Source organism: Centroberyx gerrardi, chromosome 11, assembly GCF_048128805.1.
Source record: "Centroberyx gerrardi isolate f3 chromosome 11, fCenGer3.hap1.cur.20231027, whole genome shotgun sequence".
NCBI classification, from domain to species: Eukaryota; Metazoa; Chordata; class Actinopteri; order Beryciformes; family Berycidae; genus Centroberyx; species Centroberyx gerrardi.
Window position 1 is genome coordinate 10,971,777 of NC_136007.1, and position 23,196 is coordinate 10,994,972.

A 23,196-nucleotide genomic window follows, 5' to 3' on the forward strand; every position below is an offset into this window, starting at 1 on the left:
CCGCCGCCTCTGTAATATGTCGGGACAGTCTTTGACGGACCGGATCGCCGCCGCTCAGCACAGCATGACCGGGTCTGCCATCAGCAAAGCGGTCTGCAAGGCCACGACGCATGAAGTCAGCGGACCCAAGAAGAAACACCTTGACTGTAGGTTAAGCATACCATCACTGCTTACTGTACAGCGTAGGCAGGCATGCATCAGGCTACCAGCAACAAAAAGCGTCCCTCACAAAGGATAGCTCGTAAACAGGCATGCATCTATCATCTTTTATATTTTTCATCAGGCCCGATTGGCTGTAGCCATCCTTAATTGCCATCATTACATTCCCTCAGATTACAATGTGATTTACGCAGCAACGCGTGCGTCTGGCCATTATGGCAATCATTACCAAAGCCCTAAAATGTAATAATGGGTGTTTGTGAGGCGACTGAGAAATAGCCAGCGATCTGTGCATGTCATTCAGGGGAAATAGGCCACTCAGGTAGGCTAATCATATTGCAACCAGCAGCTTTACAGTGTAGGCCTATCCATTATTAACGCCACTATCAGCAGCAGCTTTACCCTCTGGAGAGCAGACACTTCTGTACAGAATGTGCGTTTTCTTCGGGCAGCATCACCATTTTCATATCCACATCTTTTTTTTTTTTTTTTTCCTGTGTAACACTATTCCTCATTTGTAAAAAAAACCCCACTCTAGCTCATCTCATGTCCATTATCATCCTGTGTTGCATTATTATCATTTCTGAATGTGTCGGTACTGCCAGTTCTGAGGACTACAATATGAGTACATTGCTGTGTGTAGATAGGCTGCTGAGTGTTAACATGGGGCATTGGACACAGCAGTGTTGGTGTCAGTACAGCTTCTTTATCTCCACATCCTGCTAATTACCTGTGTGTGGAAACAAGAAACTGCAGCGATTATGTATGGAGAGAGAGAGAAGGAGAGAGAGAGAGAGAGAGAGAGACGGAGGATTCCTCCCATGCAGATTTAACTAGTGATTATTAGGTTAGGTGGCTTTTCTACCTCACTATAATTACTTGACATGATCGATAGAGAGCACAGGTAATCAATGGTGCTGCCAGTCAGGCACAGAGGCAGTCAGTCCACCAGTTGAAAAAGACAGACAGACGGTCAAATAGCTAAGATGGCTAATCAGGAGCGACAGTGGCTAAGTCAGTCTTCCAGAAACAACTAGGCAGTTAGCCAGCCAGCCTGCCAGTCAGTCATTCAACCAGCCAGCCAGCCAGCCAGCCAGCCAGCCAGTAAGTTTGGCAGTGGATTAGTCAGTCATGTCCAGAGCAGGGGTGCCGCTGGGAATTCTGGGCTCCCTGACAAGATGTGCCAGCGGGCCCCCCAAAACCCAATACATCTAAATTAGCACCGTAACACCTCGCCCTTCTGGAAGGCCACTAAAGCTTCGGCCCTCCTGAAAGTACAAATGATGTCCCGGGTCCAACAGAGGAGTTGCCCAGCGGGGGCGTCAGACAAGGTTCAGAACCATGTTTGCATGATGAATGTACTTATTTTACAGCGGAAAAGCCATTTTGTGACTCTAGGATTATAAGGGAGAATAACTATGACTATTTGATTCAACTTGTCATCTTAATGTGACCAACACTGATTATCTAGCTTTTCTGTGGCTGTGGATGATCAGTGGCACTAGCACTGACCAGTAGGTAATAGATGTAGCCATTGTAAAAGTCCCATGTTTAACATTATTGCTGTAATTCGGCTGTACTGTCGCTCCACCCTAAAGAGGAACAGTTTGGAAAATCCTGGTACAGATGCAGGCTGGAGGGACTTCTGCTATGGCTAACACTGTAGACCTAATTCACTTCAACCCTGGAAACTTGAATTGAGTTATAATTGAATTCACATTCTGTATTTCAGCCATTCAGATGCAGCTGTTCTAATAACCACAGCTAGGTTTCATGAAAAAAAAAAACTGCACTCTTTCTGTCATACAATTGATAGCAATGAGGGTTAAGGGTTAGTAAATACTTCTAGTCTCTCTCCAGGATATGCCATATTGTAGGACTCACTGGCGTTTATTTAGTGGGGCAGCTACATTACATTACATCCAAAATGACTTACAGTAAGTACATTTTGTCAACCAATTGTATATCACAGTCTTCATCAGCTAAGTCTATACTCTGAATGTTAGGGAAGTGTGAGGGAAGTGTGCTTATGACCAGAAGGCCAGCGGTTCAAATCTCTGGATCGGCTGAGAAAATCTTAGTGGGGGGGGGGGGGGGAGCGAATAAGCAATGCAAAGTAAAGGCAGTGAACCCCAACTGCTCTAGTGGGGCCTGTCATTGGTCGACAGTACAAGACTGTGATAGTAACTGGATAGATCCCAGGTCTGAATGTATGAACATGTGTCTCCCTCTGCAACAACTTCTCCCCCAGGCCACTGCTAGGAATAAGAACACGCTCTTATTCAACTTGCCTGGTTAAATAAGGGTCATAAAAAAGCGGCAGATACTTTTTTCGAAGTAATGGAAATGGGCATTATTGCCTTTGGCAGGAATGGGATCGGCAAATGGAACAAAATCAATGTGGGTAGCAAACAGTGTGGGCTAAAAGGAACAAGAATATAATGAAACAATGATGATTGGCTATGTTGCCCATCAACAGGGTTTCAAAATGCTGCCCATGTATCAAAGCCTTTGAAGCTAGTTTTGCTTTTCAGATCACAGAGAATGAGAATGTCAGAGGGATGTAGCCAGTGATTCTGGATCAGCGCAGCTAATCTGAGAGGTTTGATAAATACCAAAGACATTTCAATTACCTTTCCAAAATACTCAAGGTAGTATTGATCTCTCCTCGCCAGGCACAGTGGAAAAAAGGAGATGAATAGCTACACAGTGATAGAGAACTCTAATGCCATAACTCCAAAAATCACCTGCAAGCAGCGCGTGATAAATCAAGTGCACCTCTGGTCATTTAAGCTACTCAGAGCGGGCGGACCCCGGTCTCACCGGCATGCTTTTTTTTTATGGTGTCATGACCTTGACAGACCGGTTGGTGACACAAACAGCCAATGCTGATTATTTACTACCCATAGCAAAATGATGAGCATGACAGACATAGTAATAGGATTCCACTAGGCAATGTTCTGCATGGTTGAGATAGTAGAGGCTGGCTATAGAAACCAGATTCATCAAACATAGAATACTAATCAGGCCAAGATGACCCTGTGCCCTCAAAGCAGAGTAAATAGCTTTATTTTGCATATGATTTCCTTCGCTGTGTGTTCTACATGGCAGTAATAATGGTGTAGATGTCTGCAGAAGCAACCAAATGGACTGAGAATAATTACGGGCCATTCGTTTCTTGATAGCGATGCTGCTAGTCTCTCGGAGTCAGCCAAATCATGTAAAAGTAGACATGGCTAAAATAATGACAGGCTAACACAAAATACAGATAATAGATGGTCTAGCTTTGGTTCACAGACAATCTGAAAGTCTGTGGTTTTTTGATGGGAATCTACAAGCAGAGCACGAATGGAAACCCCACTAACATTTTCCTAGCCCCCCCACTATGTGTCAATCCACGATGACCTTCTTATCTTGCAATGCATCTGCAGGTCCTGAAAAAGCCTTAAAGCGTCTTAAATCATATCGAACACAGTTATCACAGCGTTTTAAGTCTTAAATTCACTTGCAGAAGTCTGCGGTTTCTTGGTTTGCCGTTTTTTACAGTGAGAAATCAGACTTACAGGATATCCTGATAGGTTTACATTTGTTTTTATTTTTCATTTCAGTTGCAAAATTGGTCTTATATTTCATTCTAACTGGCATTACAAATGTCTTCAATTTAACTTGATGACACTTCACTGCGGATATCCTCACCATTATCCTCCTTCTGTGTTATCGATGTACATTATTTCCTATGTGGACCGCAGTTTATCAATAATCCTGGTTGCCAATCATACAATCAATACTTCATCGCATCCCTATGGCTATGTTCATTGTTACATGTCAATGATTCAATCCTAGCTGATGTATTATTGCCCAAGGGAATACGCAGAGGTGGACACAGTACAGAAATATTAAATTTAGTACAAGTAATGACTCAACTAAAAGTAAAATAGTACCTAGTGATTGTGTGTGGGCCGTTGCATTTAAGGTAATGTTTAATCGTGATACAGTGAAGCACCATGGCCTCTTTACCGGATGCTTTACATTGGTGAGTGTGTACAAGAGACCAGGACTCACCTTTTGACTGTAAACATTAATTAGTGGGATTCAATCTAGTCCCATTAGTTATTGAGGCAGGAGCATATTCACCAGAAAACCCATTAACGACATGTGAAGTGTAATGGAGTGCTACCATTAGCATGTACTGTGTCGATATCCGTGTCCTGAGATAGTATGGCGATTAAGAACAGCTGTCGTTGAAAATACTAATATACAGTATTATAGCAGTGATTCCAGGGTTGGAGCCATTTTTATATAATTTGCATTTCATAATGACAGGTGCATTCATTCAATCAGGTTGTCGTAATCTATACACATCCATCTATATGCTAACATTATTGTGTATGGATAAATATTCAAAATGTTATCATTTGGCAATCCTTAGATACATTCATAGGCTATTTTCTATGCATGCTTCAAATATAGGTATTTATATTGATTATGCAAACCCACTTTTCAGTTGTAAGACCTTTGACTAACATTTGGCCCTAGAGCAGGTGGACCAAATGACATTAGTCATGACATTAATGCAGCCAGAGTCAGAGATCGACTGCAGTCGGTCAAAATGGAGGAAAATCAAAGCAAAGCATAGCTGCACAATAGTGATAATGACTGTTATTGATGCTATGATTGGCATTATTTTTGTTGTAGTTGCCGTTGAGGGTTTAACACCCAAAAAATGATATAAAATGAACATTTAAGCATCAGTTGCAGTGAATCACAAGTGTATTTACATGTATTTAACATGTAACACGGTTATAATTTAGGATTCTTGAGTATCCTGTTTTTCTTTGGCCACTGAAAACATCACAGACTTTTCACATAAACCCTGATAACGTCTTATCCTGGTAAGATACAGACCCAGGATCTGTCTTAGGAACCGAGTTTGAAGTTTTCTCTCAATAATTCAGAAGTCAGTCTGCTTCACAAATCCCCTCTTTCTCCCTTCCTCCCTCCTTCTCTTTCTCTCCCTGAACACAAACATACTCCCCTCTCACTTTCCCAATGATTTTGGTTCACTGGATTTGGGTTATTGTAACTTATTTTATTTCCCTCACTTGTCATTTTATGCAATGTGTTGCTGCTGTTGAGATGCTGAAGCTAGTGGTTCTGTTATCCAATTCAGGTAGATTTTATTATCTAGTTCAGTTGTAGATTGATTTTTTTATTTGTTTATTTTGCTAGGAGAGGAAGTCCCTTGTGTTTTTCATCTCATCTGGTCAAATGTGTAATTTGTTTCTTCTTTCTGTGTTTTTATCACTTTGCCCCTATGTTTGATCACTGTGCAAAAAAACGTAAACTAAATAAGATATTAGCCAGGATCTTGTTTTGCAGTTAGTTTTCCCAGTCTGCATAAGCTCAGTTTCCACTGTAATATTCAGAGACGATTGTGAAGTAAACATCTTCAGATAGGTTAAAACTTTTCAAATGGCGGCTACTGAATTTTGGAATAAAACTCTTCAGGTTCAAATAGAGAAATACAGTTCACACACACACACACACACACACACCCAGACAAGTGTTTTTCGTTGAATTATTCACAACCTCTTCTCTACAGTAATCCAATTGAACAGTTCTGAGTCACGATTGAATAATATCACATGAAATAAAGTCCACTTCTGGCTTTGCATTAGAGTATGCCGATATTCAACAGGGCATGTGAAGAGAAGTGCGGTTCTGCTGTTTAAACTGTAGCGCTTTCACTAAGAGTCAGTAATTCTTTGAGATTATCCAGGCGCCGTACATACTTCACATTTCAATCTTTAGCCTGAGAAGAAATCCTAAAGGGAAGAATGTGGGGCTTTGTTCCTATAGCCTGTCCTGGTTATAGGTTTAGTGTTCACCTCTAAACATGTGATTGTAAATATAAGTTTGCATTTTCTTTTCTCTGTCTGTGATCTGATCCTGAGTAATTCTGGCAGTTTATTCCGACAAGATTATTTGGATGTTGTTAAACATATATGCGGAGACACGCACACACACACACACACACACACACTCAGCCTGCCGTTCCTTGGACCTTCATGTCCTACATGCCGCAGAACACTGAGCTATTTCCCTTTGAAATTTACTCCACATTTGCTATGGACAGGCAATTTTCGCAGTAGATGTGAGTCTGCGAGGGCCGGTGTCGGGGTCAGCTTTGTTTTAGTCCACCGCAGATCACAAAGACGCTCTTGGAAGAGAATTTAAATTCCTACTTCGTGAGTGGTCTCTTCATTTGACTGTTTTTTTTAATTATGCGGCCCTTGAGTTGACTGTGTTGGAATAGAATCGGCCCAGACTTGTACCTGCCATCTTCACAGCAGATATTTTACTCACATCTTAGCCTGGGTAGCACTGCTGAATTATAGTCATAAATGGATTTTGTGATACAGTAGCGCTGATTCTGATCCATCTGTCTATGCAATCTCTATCATTACATATTCATTAAAACATTGATTTGTGTACTGATCATTCATTCATTCAGTCAAAGGGAATGCATCAGTCAATATGACTGCATTCACTGTGGTTATTCACTCGTTCCAGAGATTAATAATAAATCAGCCTGTAAACGCCTTCTGGTTATAAATTCCAAATTCGGTGTGTAGCTGATGCTCTTATCCAGACTGACAGTGAGTGAACAGGCTGTTTTGTTCAAGGACACTTCAGCAACACACATGGATGTCGCGGTGATCGAACCTGCAACCCGAATGGTGTTCGGTGCCTTGCTCAAGGGTGCACACCCATCTCTGTCACCCCTGTTTTATCCCAGTCATTCATTCACATTGTCTGATTGTTTTCTCTGGTCTCCAGACTCGATCCACTGCACCAGCCATCCACTCACTTTTTCACTGCATCCTTGCTGCAATATCTGCACTTTACACCGATCGCATAAGAAGGAAAGCAAGGAAAGAAAATAACCACAGACCTTTCTCACCCTGCCTTCTCCTTTTTCAAATCAGAGTATCAGATGCAGAACTTCTCGCTTCAGAGACAGTTCCCACCCTGAAGCCATCAGGCACTTCAGCTCAGCACTAAATACATTAAGCACTTTATGTTTAGTGGCCAAGCACCTCTTATCAGGAAACTTGAACTATTTTTATATTTATGTTTTATGGAGTACTATTGTTTTTATTGTATTTTTATTATTATTCTTATTTTATGATTGATCCTACTTATTGCTTTTTTTTTTACTAGTTGTGTGGTACTTTGGCTGGGTTGATATGTTGATTTGTGCATTGTGTCACCCTGCATTTGTTTTTAACCTGAGCTGCACCAAGACAAAATTCCTATCAGCTTTTGTTGACATGGCAATAAAGTATTGAACTTGAACTTGAACTCTTTCACTCGCTCTGTTTTGTGCCCTGCAGACCTGATCCACTGCACCAATGAGCTGAACGTCAGCGTTCCCCACCTGGCAGACACACTGCTGGAGCGCACAGCCAGCAACAGCTGGATCGTGGTTTTCAAAGCCCTCATCACCACACACCACCTCATGATGTACGGCAACGAGGTGAGCCGAACGCCGCAGACCGGAGTTATGCTGCACAGACATTTCTCAGAGGCAGAGCTGCCTGAGTTAAACCTCAGTGGGCGGAGCCAACGAGCAGCAGATTTTTGGCGCACAAGTTAGCTAACTGGCAAACGGGAATGGCAACTCTGGTCAAAATATGAATGAAATATAGAAATGACAACTTCTTCATTCATTCATGACCATGGCATTCACATTCCTGGAAGGTCAGCAGACCTGCTAACTAGTTTATACAGGTCACTATAAGCCAGTTGGCTAGCTTGAACTTGGAAGGTCAGCTAGGCTAACTAGCTAACTGAGATAACTTAGTATAGATTGCATTTCTTTTTCAGAGCACTAGGCTTGATGATATTACCTTCCTCCTCTCTTACTTCTTGCTTTTTTCACTGGGCTTCAGTCTAAAGTTACTTTGCCAGAAAAACATGTGGTTTGGCTCCGTCCATTGTTTAACTCAACTAATGAGCTGAGAGATTTCTGCCTCCAGAGCAGCTCTACCTCTGAGAAATGTTTGTGGAACTACTTGTGCACTCATGTGCTATTGGATATATCGGAAAAAACGAATTTCCTACTTGGGAATTTAACATGAACGTCTCCTAAGTCCTACCTGAGTTTCCAAATTATGACCCAGTGGTGACCTTTAACCTTCTCAACAAGGCGAAAAACATATTTGTGTCCGTCAACAGGAAGAAAACACATACCCATGCACTTTTATTGCAAGTTTGTAGTTAGCCAGACTAACCTAAAATTTGTTGAATGAAGTCAATTTAGCTTGTTAAGCTGCAGGACGTCCATGTTTGTTTATTGTAAGTCTTCTGGGTTTGATTTTCCGACAAAATAGCACATAAATGCAAAGTCCAGGATGTCGGACCTTCCCACCGGCACATAAACACACAATAAAACTACAATCTACAAATGAGCCTCACCGTGCCAGACTTACACACACCCGGTGTGTCTGCATGGGCATCACTTGATATTGTCAGATAACCAGCTCTCTCTCTCTCTCCTGTTCTTTTTCCATCAGAGATTGATCCAGTACCTAGCCTCCAGAAACACACTCTTCAACCTCAACAACTTCCTAGATAAGGCTGCACTACAAGGTGATTTAATGCCATTTGGCAATTTGTAAACTCGGCAATGCTGTACATCTAATAAAATGACTTTATGTCTGATTCTCCCTGGCTCTGTAACACGATCAGTAATCCTATTTCAGAGTTGTATTACTTTGTTCCAAAGAGGAAGCCACAATCCAGAATTGGATATAGACAAATGAGCTCTCAGCTTGGTACAAGAGGGTGCTCAATGTTGCTGAAAATGTGATGCTCAGTCACTGGCTGTTTAAAGATGTTAAAAAATAAAAATCCCCAGTGTAAGATGGTGTTGGGGCCATTTTGATACATCATGAAAAGCAGATTTTGGCTTTCAGCATCTCTGGGAGTAGGGTGAAGTGGCCCAAAGACGGCTTGGTACATTTGATAGGAAAGGGATTGCAGCTTCACCTGGTTTGGATGTGGGTCAAGGTGAGCTGTCTCTAACAGCAGCGCCCCCCATCTGTCCTGCAGGGTATGACATGTCAACCTTCATCAGACGCTACAGCCGCTACCTGAATGAAAAAGCCATGTCTTACAGACTAGTGGCAGTGGACTTCACCAAGATGAAGAGAGGGTAACATACTGGTGCACACACACACACACACACACACATACATAACACATTGACATACACAACGATAATATCTATTCCCTAATTCTAATTCACACTAATATCCTATTTCTGCATTATTCCATCGCCCGTTTTTGGTTCTAAAGGATCTCCGTACACACACACCTTAGTTTACCATTTTGATACCTAAGTCTTGTGTGTGTGTGTGTGTGTGTGTGTGTTTGTGTGCTTGTTTTCTGTGTGTTGCCAGGGCTGACGGCGTGATGCGCACCATGAACACAGAGAAGCTGATCAAGACTCTGCCCATCATTCAGAACCAGCTGGATGCGCTGCTGGACTTCCAGGTACACATCTGATGTTTAAAGGCAGAAGGCTTGAGACGCCGACTTGGGACTGTAAAGTCGTCGGTTTGAATCCCAAGAGAAGGAGTAATGCTCTCCTCCCTTTCAACAACTACTGTCAAACACCTTTGAGCAAGCACTAAACCAAACTACTCAAGTGGAATCAGTAGAAGACTGTAATAGCACTAAGCAGCTGGCAGCTCATAGTGAATTTATTTTTTATTCTCATGTCTGGTTTCCTTTATATCTACTCTTGTTTCCTTATTAGTATTATTATTATTATTACCATATATGATTATAACCACTGAGTATACAGTATATTATGTCAAATATAGTGGTTATTCGTGTTAATCGTAACACGTCAATTCCATATATTGCCTCTATCTTGCTCAGTTTCTTTCTTTCTTCTTTTCTTTCCTTCTTTCTTTCTCTTTCTTTCTTTCTTTCTTCCCTTCTTTCTCTCTCTCTCTCTAACTCCAGCCTAACTCTAATGAGCTGACCAACGGTGTGATCAACGCAGCTTTCATGTTGCTGTTTAAAGACTCCATACGGTTGTTCGCTGCCTACAACGAAGGGGTCATCAACATGCTGGGTAAACCCCCCCCCCCCCCCCCCCCCACACACACACACACACACACACACACACACAGCAACGGGTGGACACAGCAGATCCACAGTTAATCTCCATTCAGTCCATATTAGATTGATGTAGTAATCTTGAGGACTGACCTGTTGCCCCTGACGTCTTGGGATCAGACAGAGTTCAGACCACATGACATGAGGAGAAATCAACTTTGGCTCCTACTAATTCCAGTTAAAGACTATAAAGATCCCCTTCCTTTCTTGTATGAATTATTTAACCAGCAGGGAGTCAGTGGCTAATACTGAGAGCAGACCATCAAACTTCTCAGCGTGAAGTATATTAAATGATTCATTGCTTAATGGACCTGATCTGAGGTGCTTTGACTAGGATCGAGACCTGGGCTAAATAGTAGCTGGGAGTCCCAATTTAGGTTTGTTTTAACCTGCATGGAATACCAGATGGGTGGAGTTTACCATATCAGGACAATTCAGATAGTGTCAGATAAGATGGCTGGCGGTAGTAAAGTATACTAGATTGATTTTACATATTTTTTCAGTGGTTGTGTTCGCTTTCTGGTGCTATTAATGTCCTGTGTTGTAATGATGAATGCCACATATCTGGCACTTCAGGGGGCTAAAATAAACCATAAAATGTATTTGCTAATACTGTTTGACCCAGATCTGCAATGAACAAGTCAGTTTAGGGATGGGACGATATATCAAAATTCATTATATTGCGATCGTGGGGCAGAAAAATGAATTGTGATATTAGCTCCATTTTATTCTGCTGTAGTAATCACAAATTTCACAAGTTCTCCACTGAAATTATATTATTTGCACTTTGTAATGACATTTTTCAATTGTTGTTTACTTTCTAGCAAGCCAATGCAATTTCTAGAAAGATTTGTGGCTCAGAAATAAACATAATTCTGCACAGTCAGACTTTGTTGTCATTGTTGTCATTTGTTGTCATTAACCCTAACCCTTTTATTTATTACATCGTATCGTGGTTAAGCATATCTTTCCATCCCAAAGTACTTCTCCTTTTAAATGATTTTGTGCTTGATGAATGAAGAGATCTCTGATGCCGATTCTGGTCCCTTTACTCCACAGAGAAATACTTCGACATGAAGAAGAACCAGTGCAAAGAGGCTCTGGAGATCTACAAGACCTTTCTCAACAGGATGACCAAACTGTCCGAGTTCCTCAAAGTGGCAGAGGTAACGTCTGTCCGTCCCGCCGCTCCTCCACTGAGGAAACACTGAGCTAAACACCACTGCAGAGGGTGGGAGCGTCTGTCCGGAGTGCATCTCAAGGGGTTACGCTGGTCTCCCCTCATCTTCTCTTCTCTCCTCTCCTCGTCTCTCCTCTCTTCATCTCTTCTCTCCTCTCCTCTTCTCTCCTCTCTTCATCTCTTCTCTCCTCTCCTCTTCTCTCCTCGTCTCTCCTCTCCTCTTCTCTCCTCGTCTCGTCTGTCCTCTCATCTCTTCTCTTCTCCTCTCTTCTCCTCTGCTCTCCTCATCTCTGCTCTCCTCTTCTCTCCTCGTCTCCTCTCTTCTTCTCCTCTCTTATCCTCTCTTCTCTCCTCTCCTCATCTCCTTTCTCCTCTTCTCTCCTCCTCTTCTCTCCTCCTCTCTTCTCTCCTCATCTCCTCTCCTCTCCTCTCCTCTCCTCTGAATTGACTTGAACAGGACAGGTGTAATATGGAATCAGTTTCCTACGGATTGTTTTCCATATTGCTTTGTGAATTTGTCCTGTTTTTTTTTTCCAGAAGAATGTCGAAAAGAGTTGACAACTTGCGGAGGAAACCACTTTAAACTGTTGAGATGCGTTCTAGACTTGTTTTGTTTTTTTTTCTCTAGAAATGACCCTTGCGATCTGATCTACAGTCAGTATTTTCTAACCTCAACTGTGAGGAATTTAAAACTGATTGCAAATCAGCGTCCAAGGGGCTACTTCTCCTTAATCTTCCCGTCTTTTTTTTTGCCTTTCGATTTTCTCTTCTTTTCTGTCCTGTTTCTTGCCCTGACCTGGGGAGGGCGTGACCCCGAGACACTGATTAACGGCTGAGCCTTAGCCAATCAGAGAGCCACTCATGTAGAGCTTCCAGTTGAAGGACCCCTCGCGTGCTGCCTGTTCACATGCCTGCACTGCATGCCCAAGCAAGCTGTATTTTTTCTATCTCTATCTCTGTCTCCTCTTCCTCCTTTTTGATTTCCTCCCTCCCTCCCTTTTTTTTTAAGTCTATTTTACAATGGCTGTTATCCAATTAATAGTTCCAATACTTGCTAGGCTTCACAGTGAATATAAACAGTTGTATCGTCTGTAGACTATGTAGCATTTCCCCGTGCGTCATCTTCAAAGGCTTTTCTCACTGTTTGGTTTGGTTCCTATCTGGAAGAAGGTTTGGGGTAACGGAGGGGTGTAGCAGCTCGATCCAAAAAAAAAAAGAAAAAAGAAAGAAAAAACAGACTAACGTTGACTTTAAGGACCCATTCATTTACCTGTCTAACAAAATGTGTGTTTGTCTGTTTGTTTGTGTCATTTGTGCCCCTTCCTTCTCTTTCTGTTCAAAGTCAACATTAGTTGAGTGTCTTCCTTTTGGATGTTTCTCACCCCGCAGTCACGTGACCTGTTGTCTGCCTTATCTGCCTCGCCCGTTCAACCAGTCAGTGTGTTCAGCATTCATTTCAAACCAGTCTCCAGATCTCAGTGTGTGTGTGTGTGTGTGTGTATATGCGTGTGTGTGTGTGTGTGTATATAGGTGTTTGTATGCGTGTGCATGCACCCTCCTCCCCTCCTCCTCCGTTGTCTTTTATTTGTTTTCCTTTCCAGCCACTGCATGAAGTAATGAATGCTTTGGTTTGATTCTTCTTTCTCCCTCCTCCTCCTCTTCTTCTTCCTCCTCTTCCTCCTTCACATGCCTCCTTTCCTTTTTTTTTTTTTTTTTTACTCTGTGGTCTGTTGGGTTTTTTGTTTATTCCTTGGTTTATTACATTTGGTTTATTTTTTTGTTTTGCCTCCCTCCCCCCTCCCCTACCCCTCCTCCTTTTTTGTGACACAGCGAGTTGGGATAGATCAGGGCGACAGTCCCGATCTCACACAGGTCAGTCTACATCTCATCTCAATCAATCAATCAACCAGTCAATCAACCAATCAATCAATCAGTCAAGTCAATCCCATAATGCTTCATTTCTAAACGCTCCCGTTCCCTACTCACCCTACAGACCTGCCCACACTGCAGCTGCCCCGTCCTCCTCCTCTCTTCCTCACTCTCCTTAACTCCTTCTCCCCTCTTCCTTTCTTTCTGCACAGAGTCTAGAGTAGGGAGGAACCAATTACTGTAGCCTTGAACTTGACCCCTTCAGCGCCATTTTATTCCAATTTTTAAGCATTTTTATGCAGAAATATCAAGTTTCTTTCTTATCTGAATCACTGCAGAGCAAATTTTAGTCTATGTGCCATGGTGCGATTTTGAAAGCAGCATTTTATGCAGTTGAATTACAAAAGCTTTTAGTCAATTCACATATACTTCCATTTTAAATGTCTATGATTGGGGCTTAGTATCTGCCTGAATTCTAACAGAGGTCTCTCTGGCATTCTCCCAGTGTAAATATCAAGGCTTATCTCCCTCGATTCAAATGCTTATCACAGAAATAGAACTCCTTATCTCAAACTCAGTAAAGCTTTAAAGAATTAAGTCTCCATCCAAATAAGCACTGTTCAAATCATTTTCCTGAAAAGAAATCCCTTTGCATTAGCTGTGGGGAGAGCAGCGAATGGTTTTTACTAAATAGGTTTCTGCAAATATGACTTGGATAGGTGCACATAATGCCATCATAAGTACTGCATATCATGTTATAGGCCTGATACGCAATTTATCCTTTTCAATGGGCACATAATTGGATTTTTACAATATGTCAAATCAGAAAATAAATTGAAAAAGGCTTCACTCTTTCTTTTTTCTCTCGATGTGTCATGTTTGTAGTGCTTATGAAGACCCTATATGCCCCTATTCAACTACATAGTGACCCATGCCTATACTGAGCTCTAGATATGTGTCTGTTTTACTTTTAAACTTTTAGCATATTCTAGATTTCTCTGAAGAAGGATATCCAGAATTCGCATTTTACTCTCTTTCCCCCTTAAAATAAGTATATGAGAAATCTTTTCTTTGTTTGCTTGTTGTGTTTAGATTGTGTTCTCTGAAGCTGAAATGTAAGGCTCTGGCTGAAAACCTCGGTATCACATGTGGTCCAAACGAACCCATCCATCCCTTTGTTTTTCTATGAAGGATGCTGTCCAGCTGCTTAATGTGTATACCTGGTTTTCACCAGACAATTGCCTTTCAGTAAGTTAACTTCCTTGGCTTCCAGTGTCTCATTTTGAATTGGGACAAAATTTTGATTCTAACCCGACTACTTGCTGCTTAATCGCTAAAATAAATCAAATCAGTAATATTTTTATTTTAACATGAAGTGGAATCCACGGGTTAACTCCTTATTTCTGGACTGCGATTTTCCGTTTGTGAGTGCGTGTGTGCGTGCGTGCGTGTGTACACGAGAGCGTTTGTGCACCCCTGTGCATGGGCTTCTTAGATGGTTAGGAGATGTGTTTGTTGTGTTTGTACTCTGGAGCCCTGCAGGAACGACGCTCTGCTCCGCTCCGCTCCGCTCTGCTCTGTCCTGACCTGTCAGTCCTGCTGTGGACTTGCTTGCATGATCCAGGGCTGATCTGTGCATGCTTGTCAACCAAACCTGATGAAACCAAATGCAAAAACAAAAGAGCTGTTCCAATCTTAGAGAAGACAAATGGACATAAATTTAAGGGTGATGTCTTAATTCTGGTGCTGCTTTGTGTGTATGTGTGAGAGTGAGAGAGAGTGAGTGAGAGAGAGAGAGAGAGAGAGAAAGAGAGAGAGAGAGGGAGGGCGGGAGATAAAATGAGAATGAGAGGAGTGAGAGAAAGCGGTGTGTCCGCCTTTGTCTACTTGCCTGTGCTCCTAATGTTGCCCCTCCACCCCCCGCCCCATCCTCCCCCAGGCTCCTAGCTCTCTGCTGGAGGCGCTGGAGCAGCATCTCGCCTCTTTGGAGGGAAGGAAAATCAAGGAGTTCTCCACTGCTAGCAGGTAAACTCAGTCCATGTACTGCAGTAGCTATGTAATACTACTGTAATACCATGTAATAATACTGCTACTACTACTATTACTTCTACTACTACTAACACTACTACTGATACCACAACTACTACTACTTCTACTGTACTACTACTAACACTACTATTACTACTACTACTACTACTACTACTACTACTACTGCTACTACTACTACTACTAATAATAATAATAATAATAAACCTTTGATAGAACACAAAATATAGGTTACAAAATGCTGTAAAGTGTAAATCAGTAAAAAGGACAAACAAAACAATGAAACAACTGTGAATTCTGGCTTTGCAAAAATAGGAGTGTGTGTGTGTGTGTGTGTGTGTGTGTGTGTGTCACCCTCAGATCCAGCACCCTGTCCAGTGCAGTGTCCTCTCTCTCCAGCACTGGGATCTCCCTCAGCCGTATGGAGGACAAGACAGATGACAACAGACTGCAGCAACACAAGGTGAGACATTTTTACACGTTCACACTTTACAGCATATGGGCTGATACGCAGGCTGTTCTACTACCATTTCAAATAGGATTAAAAAGACAACAAATGCTGATTACATGTAGAGCATTCATACCTTGGAAAACGAACAGAAATTAGTTTTACCTTGTAATATATCACTAGAAAATGTAGAAATCAGGGCTGACAAATCAGAAAAAAATGGCATCAGGATAAACTTTTCATAAAACATCCCCTTATCTTTAACCACACCTTACAGTAACTAATGCATTTATTCACAGCCTGATGTGAGTTGTTAACCCTCATCCTAACCAGGCTTATAAAACCGTCTAGATAAGCTAACAGTTTGACATGTAGGACTGTAGCTCAGAGAGCAAACACTGACATAACTGACATTAGGTCTGACAGCCCATTTTAATGGCCATTAGGCAGGCATCACTACAGTCTTTGTGATGTTAGTAGGACTTACAACTAACAGCTAATGCCACGTACCAAAAACAGCCTCCCGTGGAGCCGGGTTAAACCACGATATCACAGTTGTCCCTGTGCTCGCCATTTCCCAAAAGATTCCTCCGTGTGCAATAAATTAACTGTTAAAAAATCATTACACTACAAGCACAGTGAAATAATTAGATAGCTCGCTTAAACTGTGCACAAGTCTGGACTTCGGCATTCTCCTCTGCCTTGCACATCGTTGTTGATGTTGAATTGACTGGTGCATTGATCCATCGGTACACTCAAATCCACTGCCTCTCTCTGGCGGCCGGCCCATCGCCTACAGAGCTGCAAAGGGAATGTGAATGGATTCTGCACAGTCTAAAAACCTTCTGCAGTATATTTTCATTAAAACAAGGGGCATCCAGGGCAGGCCAAATTGACAAAAAAGGCACAGGGGACAAAAATATTTATGAAACGGGCTGACATATCCAAAAGGAGGGATAATTGGTACCGTCACCAGGGATAAAATGTAATATTTCAGAGGCAATTGAGACTCTGCTTATACATGCATACTGCAGGGCTGTTTACAAACCACCGTCATTCATATTCAACAATCTCTCCAACTTTGACCTCTCTCTCTCTCTCTCTCTCTCTCTTTGCCCCCTCCCACGCAGGACGACGGTCCTAAGGTGATTGACATTCAGACACCCAATGTGTCACCCAGCACCCAGTCAGTGGGCAGTGCCAACAGCAGCGGAGGAGCCACCGACCTCTTCTCCAACTCACCCGTCGTACCCGTCAACAACCAGTGAGACTCGACTCCTACTCTGTTGTATTCTATTCTATTCAGTCGATCCTTTCGGTTCTATTCCTAGTTACTGCTGAGAGAAAGGCTGCAGAAGGAAAGTCTTACTGCTACATTACTGTTTCTACCATGTTTTCAGTTGCCTTCTTGTCTGTTTGTGGGATTTTTTTCCCTTTCCCCCCCATTTCCCCATCAAGAGGCTTTTGTCTCTCGCCAGGCTGTCATTGTAAATAAGGATTTGTTCTTAATGGACTTGCCTGGTTGAATAAAAAAAATGCCCCTCTGAGGAACTGACCTGTGTTCTCCTCTCCTTCTCCTTCGCTCAGTGTGCCAAATCTGACCAGTGAGCTGTTCACCCTGCAGCCTAACTTCACCCCCATCCAGACCACACACACTGTGCCCAACAATAACAATGCCTGGGGAGGTAGGATTATACACACACACACACAATCATGCAAACACACACAGAGGCATGCAAATCAACTCACGCACACACACGCACCAGTGAGAGTTGAATACGCTGTGACAGTGAAGCCCAATTGCCTCATGCTGTCTTGACTTGTCTCCTCGCTTCTCTCCTTTGATGTAACCTGGCAATGTCAGGTGACCTGCTGAAGCCAGCCCCGCCCACTCAAATTCACAGCCCTGGAGCCCCATTGCACTCTGGGAAAATGCTGCCCAATGATTTGGACTCCTCCTTAGCCAACCTAGTTGGCAGTGAGTATCTCTCTCTCAGGATATTCAATAATCACTTTCATTTTCCTGCCTTTCCCGTCATCCTTCTCTCTCTCTTTCTTAATTCCACTCGGGTGATGTTATGTCTCTGTCTTTCTCCTCTCAGACCTGCAGTTTGGAGGGACGCCAGCCAAAAAGTGAGTGGTTTTGTTTGACATTCAGAACTGAGCCGTGAGCAAATGACTCTGCTCTGCCTGTCCAGTTTTATCCCTGTTCGCTCTCTAATGATTCATGCACGACTGCATCCTCTCTGTCTCTCTTTGTACACCCTGCACCTGTGTGTATGTGTGTGTCTATGCACCTGTTCGTATCCGTGCACCTCTGTGTGTGTGTGTGTGTGTGTGTCAGGCCGGAGCTCCAGTGGAGTCAGCTGGTAGAGAAGAAGCCAACAGGAGGCGGTGGCTGGCAGTCAAAGACCATGTGCACCAGCACCAACTGGACCCACACCACCCACCCCATGGCACCCGCACCCATGCCCGTCCCTCAGATGGTAACTTACACACACACACACACACAAAAAGCACTGATCTGTGACTGACAACTTACCTGACACTATCTGAATTGTCTGATGCGGTGCCCATCTGGTGCTCCAAGTCCATTCAAAGGCAAAGAATTTCCTCCAAATACTACATTATGACTCAGATCTGACTTGCATGCAATTATTTATCTTGATTTACCAAACTTTACGACAGCAGATATAAAATGTAACAAATTAACAAGTGTAGAGAAATATTCTAAGTATTAAGAATATGTCAAGATAAATGATGATGTTATTTTACAAATAATTAATATCCAACAACAACATTTAGCAGCAGATACTTAATTTGATCCAGTCTGATCACAGCCACCTCAGTACACAAGATAATTTGCTATAAAATGAAGAGATTTATTCCAAAATGTCATATAATCATTTTGGTAAAAGAATGATAATCTGTTTGCTATTCAGTATCTCTAGATTACAGAGGATCCAGTCTGTAAAAGTGATGTATTTTTTTCTTTCAACTAAGCACCTATGTTATCAGGCATCTTTTAAAAATATCATAATTCATATTAGTTTAGTGCTACTAAACATTTTGTCAGTGAAGTCAGAGTTTTTCCAAATGTTGGATATCTACTTTTTGGAATGAAACTCTTCAAATGGACCTGTTGGAAAATCTTAATTTCTGCTGCAGTCAGGTGTTTTTGAAGGAGTTCGCCAATGTGTCTCTGTCTTTTGCGCTCCTAATTATCTCCCTTTCTCTTGCCTTCAGTCCCTTTCCATCTCTTCATTTTTTTTACTGATTGAACTCAAACTGTTCATTTCATCATCAAATGACTAGGACAGCTACTGACACGAATGCGAGCAGGCGGTATAGTCGTGAATAGAAAGTAGAAAGTAATGTGATTGGAACATGAGGAATGGGGAAAGGTCAAGTTTATCTTCTCTGCCCAGTAGGAAAAAGCTTGGCGGTGTGTGAGCTTCAATGGACCTCTCCTCCGAAACTACATTAAAAACTCAATTTATTTTTTCCCTCTTTTTCTCTTTTCTGCCACTCTGTCTCAACAGAATGGGATGATCTATACTGGCTATGTAAGTACCGACTGTTTTCCCTCCTCTCCAAACTTTCTCTTCTTTTTGCACCTGATCTTGCTCGTCTTCTAAAAAACGCCTTTGCTTTGATTTTTGTTTTTTTTTATATACTAAGCACGTTTTATTATTAGGCTGTTTGTTTTGTTGATGAAACATGAATTTCCCAAGGACATAGAAATGTTTTTGCTTATCATATAGTCTTGGCACCGTTGTTTTATCCCCTGTGGTAGGATGCTACCTGAATTTAAGCTTATTCTAGTGTTGCACTTCTGTAAGTCGCTCTGGATAAGAGTGACTTACTTAGAGCTAAATGTAAAAGTATAAGTATGTAAATGTAAAAGCAGTTCTGGGTGTGTTTGGGGGGCATCTATTACAGACTAGACATGAGGTTAATAGTAGGGTTAGGTTTGTAGACGACTCTTAAAGTCACAATGAAACAGCATTTTGAGAGCATCCTGCTTCCGTAATGTGATGTATTTACTGCTGAAACAGGATATTGAGGCGGGGATTGATGCAGGGAGGGATCATTCAAAAGTGTAAACCAATGGGAGGTCAGTTAGGGAGAGAAAGGCAGTTTTATTTGATGGGAGGGGCGGGGCTTGTTCAAAAACCTGTGGTGATTTTATTGGTTTGAGTTTTTATGTACACAATGATGTCAACACTAAAAAATTTCATTTTCCAGGAAGTAAAAGTAATGAGATTCTGATATCAAAAATACAAGAATATACTTTTTTTTTGGTCTTTTTTTTTGACATAAATTGTCAATTCGGTGTATGGTATGATAGTGAGAATGAGCTAAAATATGAAAAAGACGTCACTTTAAGATGAAGTTTATGATGAGTGTTTGGGCTTTGTCGCCTGGCCAGAAAGTCTTATGCTAACGCCTGTTGTGTCCCTCTCTTCCTTCCTCTACAGGCTCCAGCACCAGTGGCTTTTCCTATGACGACACCCCAAGTGCCTGTGTATGGAATGGTAAGGAACAACCCTCTTCAGTCTATTCTTACAAACTCATCTGTTAAGAGATTTCACATCCATACACTCTGCTTGAACTGAGATAAGTCTGACAGAGATTGTTTATGTCTCTTCCTCCACCTCATCCTCTTTTCTCCCTGTCTCCTGCCTTTCCTTCTCCTCGCTCTACACCTGAACTCAACTGTCCTGTTCACCTCTCTCTCTTTCCGGCTCAGCTCCCTCCTCAGATGGGCCATCAGATGGGAGGAGTTCCTATGATGGCCCCCCAGCCTGTCATGTACAACCAGCCTGTCCTGAGACCCACCAACCCCTTCGGACCCATCCCGGGGACACAGGTAACACACACACACACACCCAAAACATACTTAAAGAAAAAATCCACCGTTTCAGCATAGTTATTAGTGATCTACCTCGCATTTCTGGGTCCATTTTGTTGTTTATTTTTCTTATTCCCGCAGATTAGTGGCCAAACACAGCCGACATGGCGTCATGTTGAGATATTTCCAGCACAGCTACAATAGCGTTTGATAGCAGAAAATGTTTCAGCTATCTAACAGAAAACATGTTTGTGTCAGTCCCTCAAAGAGCGTTTCTTTCTAGACTCACCATTTTACACCAATGTTCAACAGTCATACAGGGAGAAAAACATTGTAGAAGAGGCAGAGAGACCAGTTTCTCTGCTCACACTAGCCTCAAGACATGCTGTGTTTTGAGTAAGGGGTGCGATTCACACCTTTTCTCAGCTGGAAAAACTCTCGCTCTCTTGCTCTTACTGTGCTATCTCTATTGCTTTTTCCACCCACACATAACCCACAGCTAAATACAACAAGTTTACACCTCTTCTCTGGGGGTTGCACTGCACTGAACACCATAAACTGATGATATATAACATTGTAAGAGTATCCAAGGGTGGATTTTTCCTTTAATTCACACATATTCCCATGTTTGTCTTTATGATTTACATACACCTAACAAAACATGCTTGAATAATAAATATATTCTTTCATAGCTGTTTTTATGGTTTGATAACTAGGGTTCAGTGAGCTGTGGCAGTATTTAAAAAAGCAGGATTACAGTTAGCCAAATAACTTTAAAATTGAACAGTAAAAATCTTCCCAAGTGCTGTTCATAATGAGAAATCATCAGTTGGTATGGCTGCAAGACACCCATGAGAACAAACATTCAAGTGTGCTTTGACCAATTTCTCAAAGCATCAAGAATAATATAATTGCTAACTGAGCAATTCTGCTTCCTTAAATGCCCCCGAGAAGCTGTTTTGCTAGCACTGCGGCAGTTAATGTGCTTGTCAATAGATGCCTGAACACTTGATGAGGTGTTTTGTTGAACTAAATTACTCTCCATTCTACTATCCTCTGCAGATGCACTTCATGTAGGGATGATGCTGTAACCATGGCAGCAAAGCTGAGAGGGCGAGAGAAAGAGATGGAGAGAAAGAGAGAGAGAGTGGAAGCAAACCAATCCAGAACCAAATCCAGTGCAGGAGGAGGAAAGAAGAGGACAGAGAGGCAGTGAAAGAGAGAGGGAGGGGAGAGGATGAAGGAGAGAGGACCAGAGGATGGAAAACAACGGGCCAGAGATGAAACGCTGAAGTCTGTTTGCTTGTCACCTGACCTTCTACTCTCCTCTCCTCGCGTGGCTGCCCACCTCTCTGTCTCCTATTCTGTAAAGCTGGGACACCAGAGGCCCATATCAATCCCACTCATCCTCCGTTTGATTTGCTATTTCTGAATGGGTAATGTGCTGTCCATTTAAATCGATGATTATGGCTTGTGATGATGCTACGATGACTGACAGCTGTCTCGAAGTGTGGAAGCTTCACGACCCTTTCCTGACTCCCCGATCCTGATGATTTCCTGTAAAAAAAACAAAAAAACAACACTGCTCCCCTTAACTTACCCACTTCCCTCTCCGTCCCGCAACTGACTCATACCTGGAGGACACGCATCTCTTTCTCTGATTGGATCGTTTGCACGCACTTTACTCAACGTGAACTTTGCCAAGGGTGTATGTACGTGTAGGTGATTTTAGCATCTCGTTCAAATCGGTTCCTGCTTGTGTGTCATCCATCACCTGATGTCAGAAGCAACATGGATAGGTGTGTATGCGTGCGCGCGTGTCCCTTTTTCTACATTTCAGCGTGCTGTGTCAACATTACCGTTTGAGTCTTTTATGAGTTCCATTTGTTCTTTATTGCCAACTTCGCATCATGAATATGACTTGGAAAGATTTTAATTTGTGTGCACGCTTGTGTAGGTGTGGGTGGGCGTAACTACGTAGGGTATGTATGCGTTTTTCTTTTGCATTCCCATGTCTAGATGTCAGGTACCTGATGTCATTACTGTGTTGCCAGGTACCAATGTGTTACTGCACTGGAATTACTGATGAAAGCACTGAGCCAGACCCAGGCATCACATTTGGATGTAAACAAACCTCATACACTAACTTTGCTACTTGGGGACGTGTTATACACACTGTGTATTTCCTTCTTTTTTCCTCCTCTACAGCTGTGCAACATCACGCAATCTCACAACTGTCTTTTTCACTCATCTGTAGACTCTGTTTAGAAGCTGTCCCTGCTGTATAGTAGTCTTGTACTTTTTGTGAGTCCGCGTCCGGATTCTGTACAGAATGCCGTTTTTTGTTTTGTAACCTTAACTCCTGTTCTGTTATACCCTTACTGCTCTAAAAGTAGTGAACAATGCACTGAGAGCCAGACAGAGGTAATTGGATGTCCGTACGGA

At 42.3% G+C, this 23,196-nt stretch overlaps 1 protein-coding gene across 1 annotated transcript; it reads left to right on the forward strand.

Moving 5' to 3' along the window:
* Positions 1 to 16: 16 nt before the first annotated feature.
* LOC139917143 (phosphatidylinositol-binding clathrin assembly protein-like) lies at positions 17 to 22,288 on the forward strand. Its single transcript, XM_071906209.2, has 20 exons — positions 17 to 146; positions 7,557 to 7,699; positions 8,739 to 8,814; positions 9,277 to 9,379; positions 9,627 to 9,726; positions 10,204 to 10,309; positions 11,413 to 11,519; positions 13,364 to 13,405; positions 15,342 to 15,427; positions 15,809 to 15,911; positions 17,027 to 17,160; positions 17,484 to 17,581; positions 17,761 to 17,874; positions 17,999 to 18,031; positions 18,152 to 18,173; positions 18,241 to 18,382; positions 19,439 to 19,462; positions 20,378 to 20,434; positions 20,650 to 20,769; positions 21,814 to 22,288. The coding sequence occupies exons 1-20, from the start codon at positions 17 to 19 to the stop codon at positions 21,826 to 21,828; spliced, it is 1,755 nt and encodes a 584-aa protein (XP_071762310.1). The 3' UTR covers positions 21,829 to 22,288.
* Positions 22,289 to 23,196: the final 908 nt, after the last annotated feature.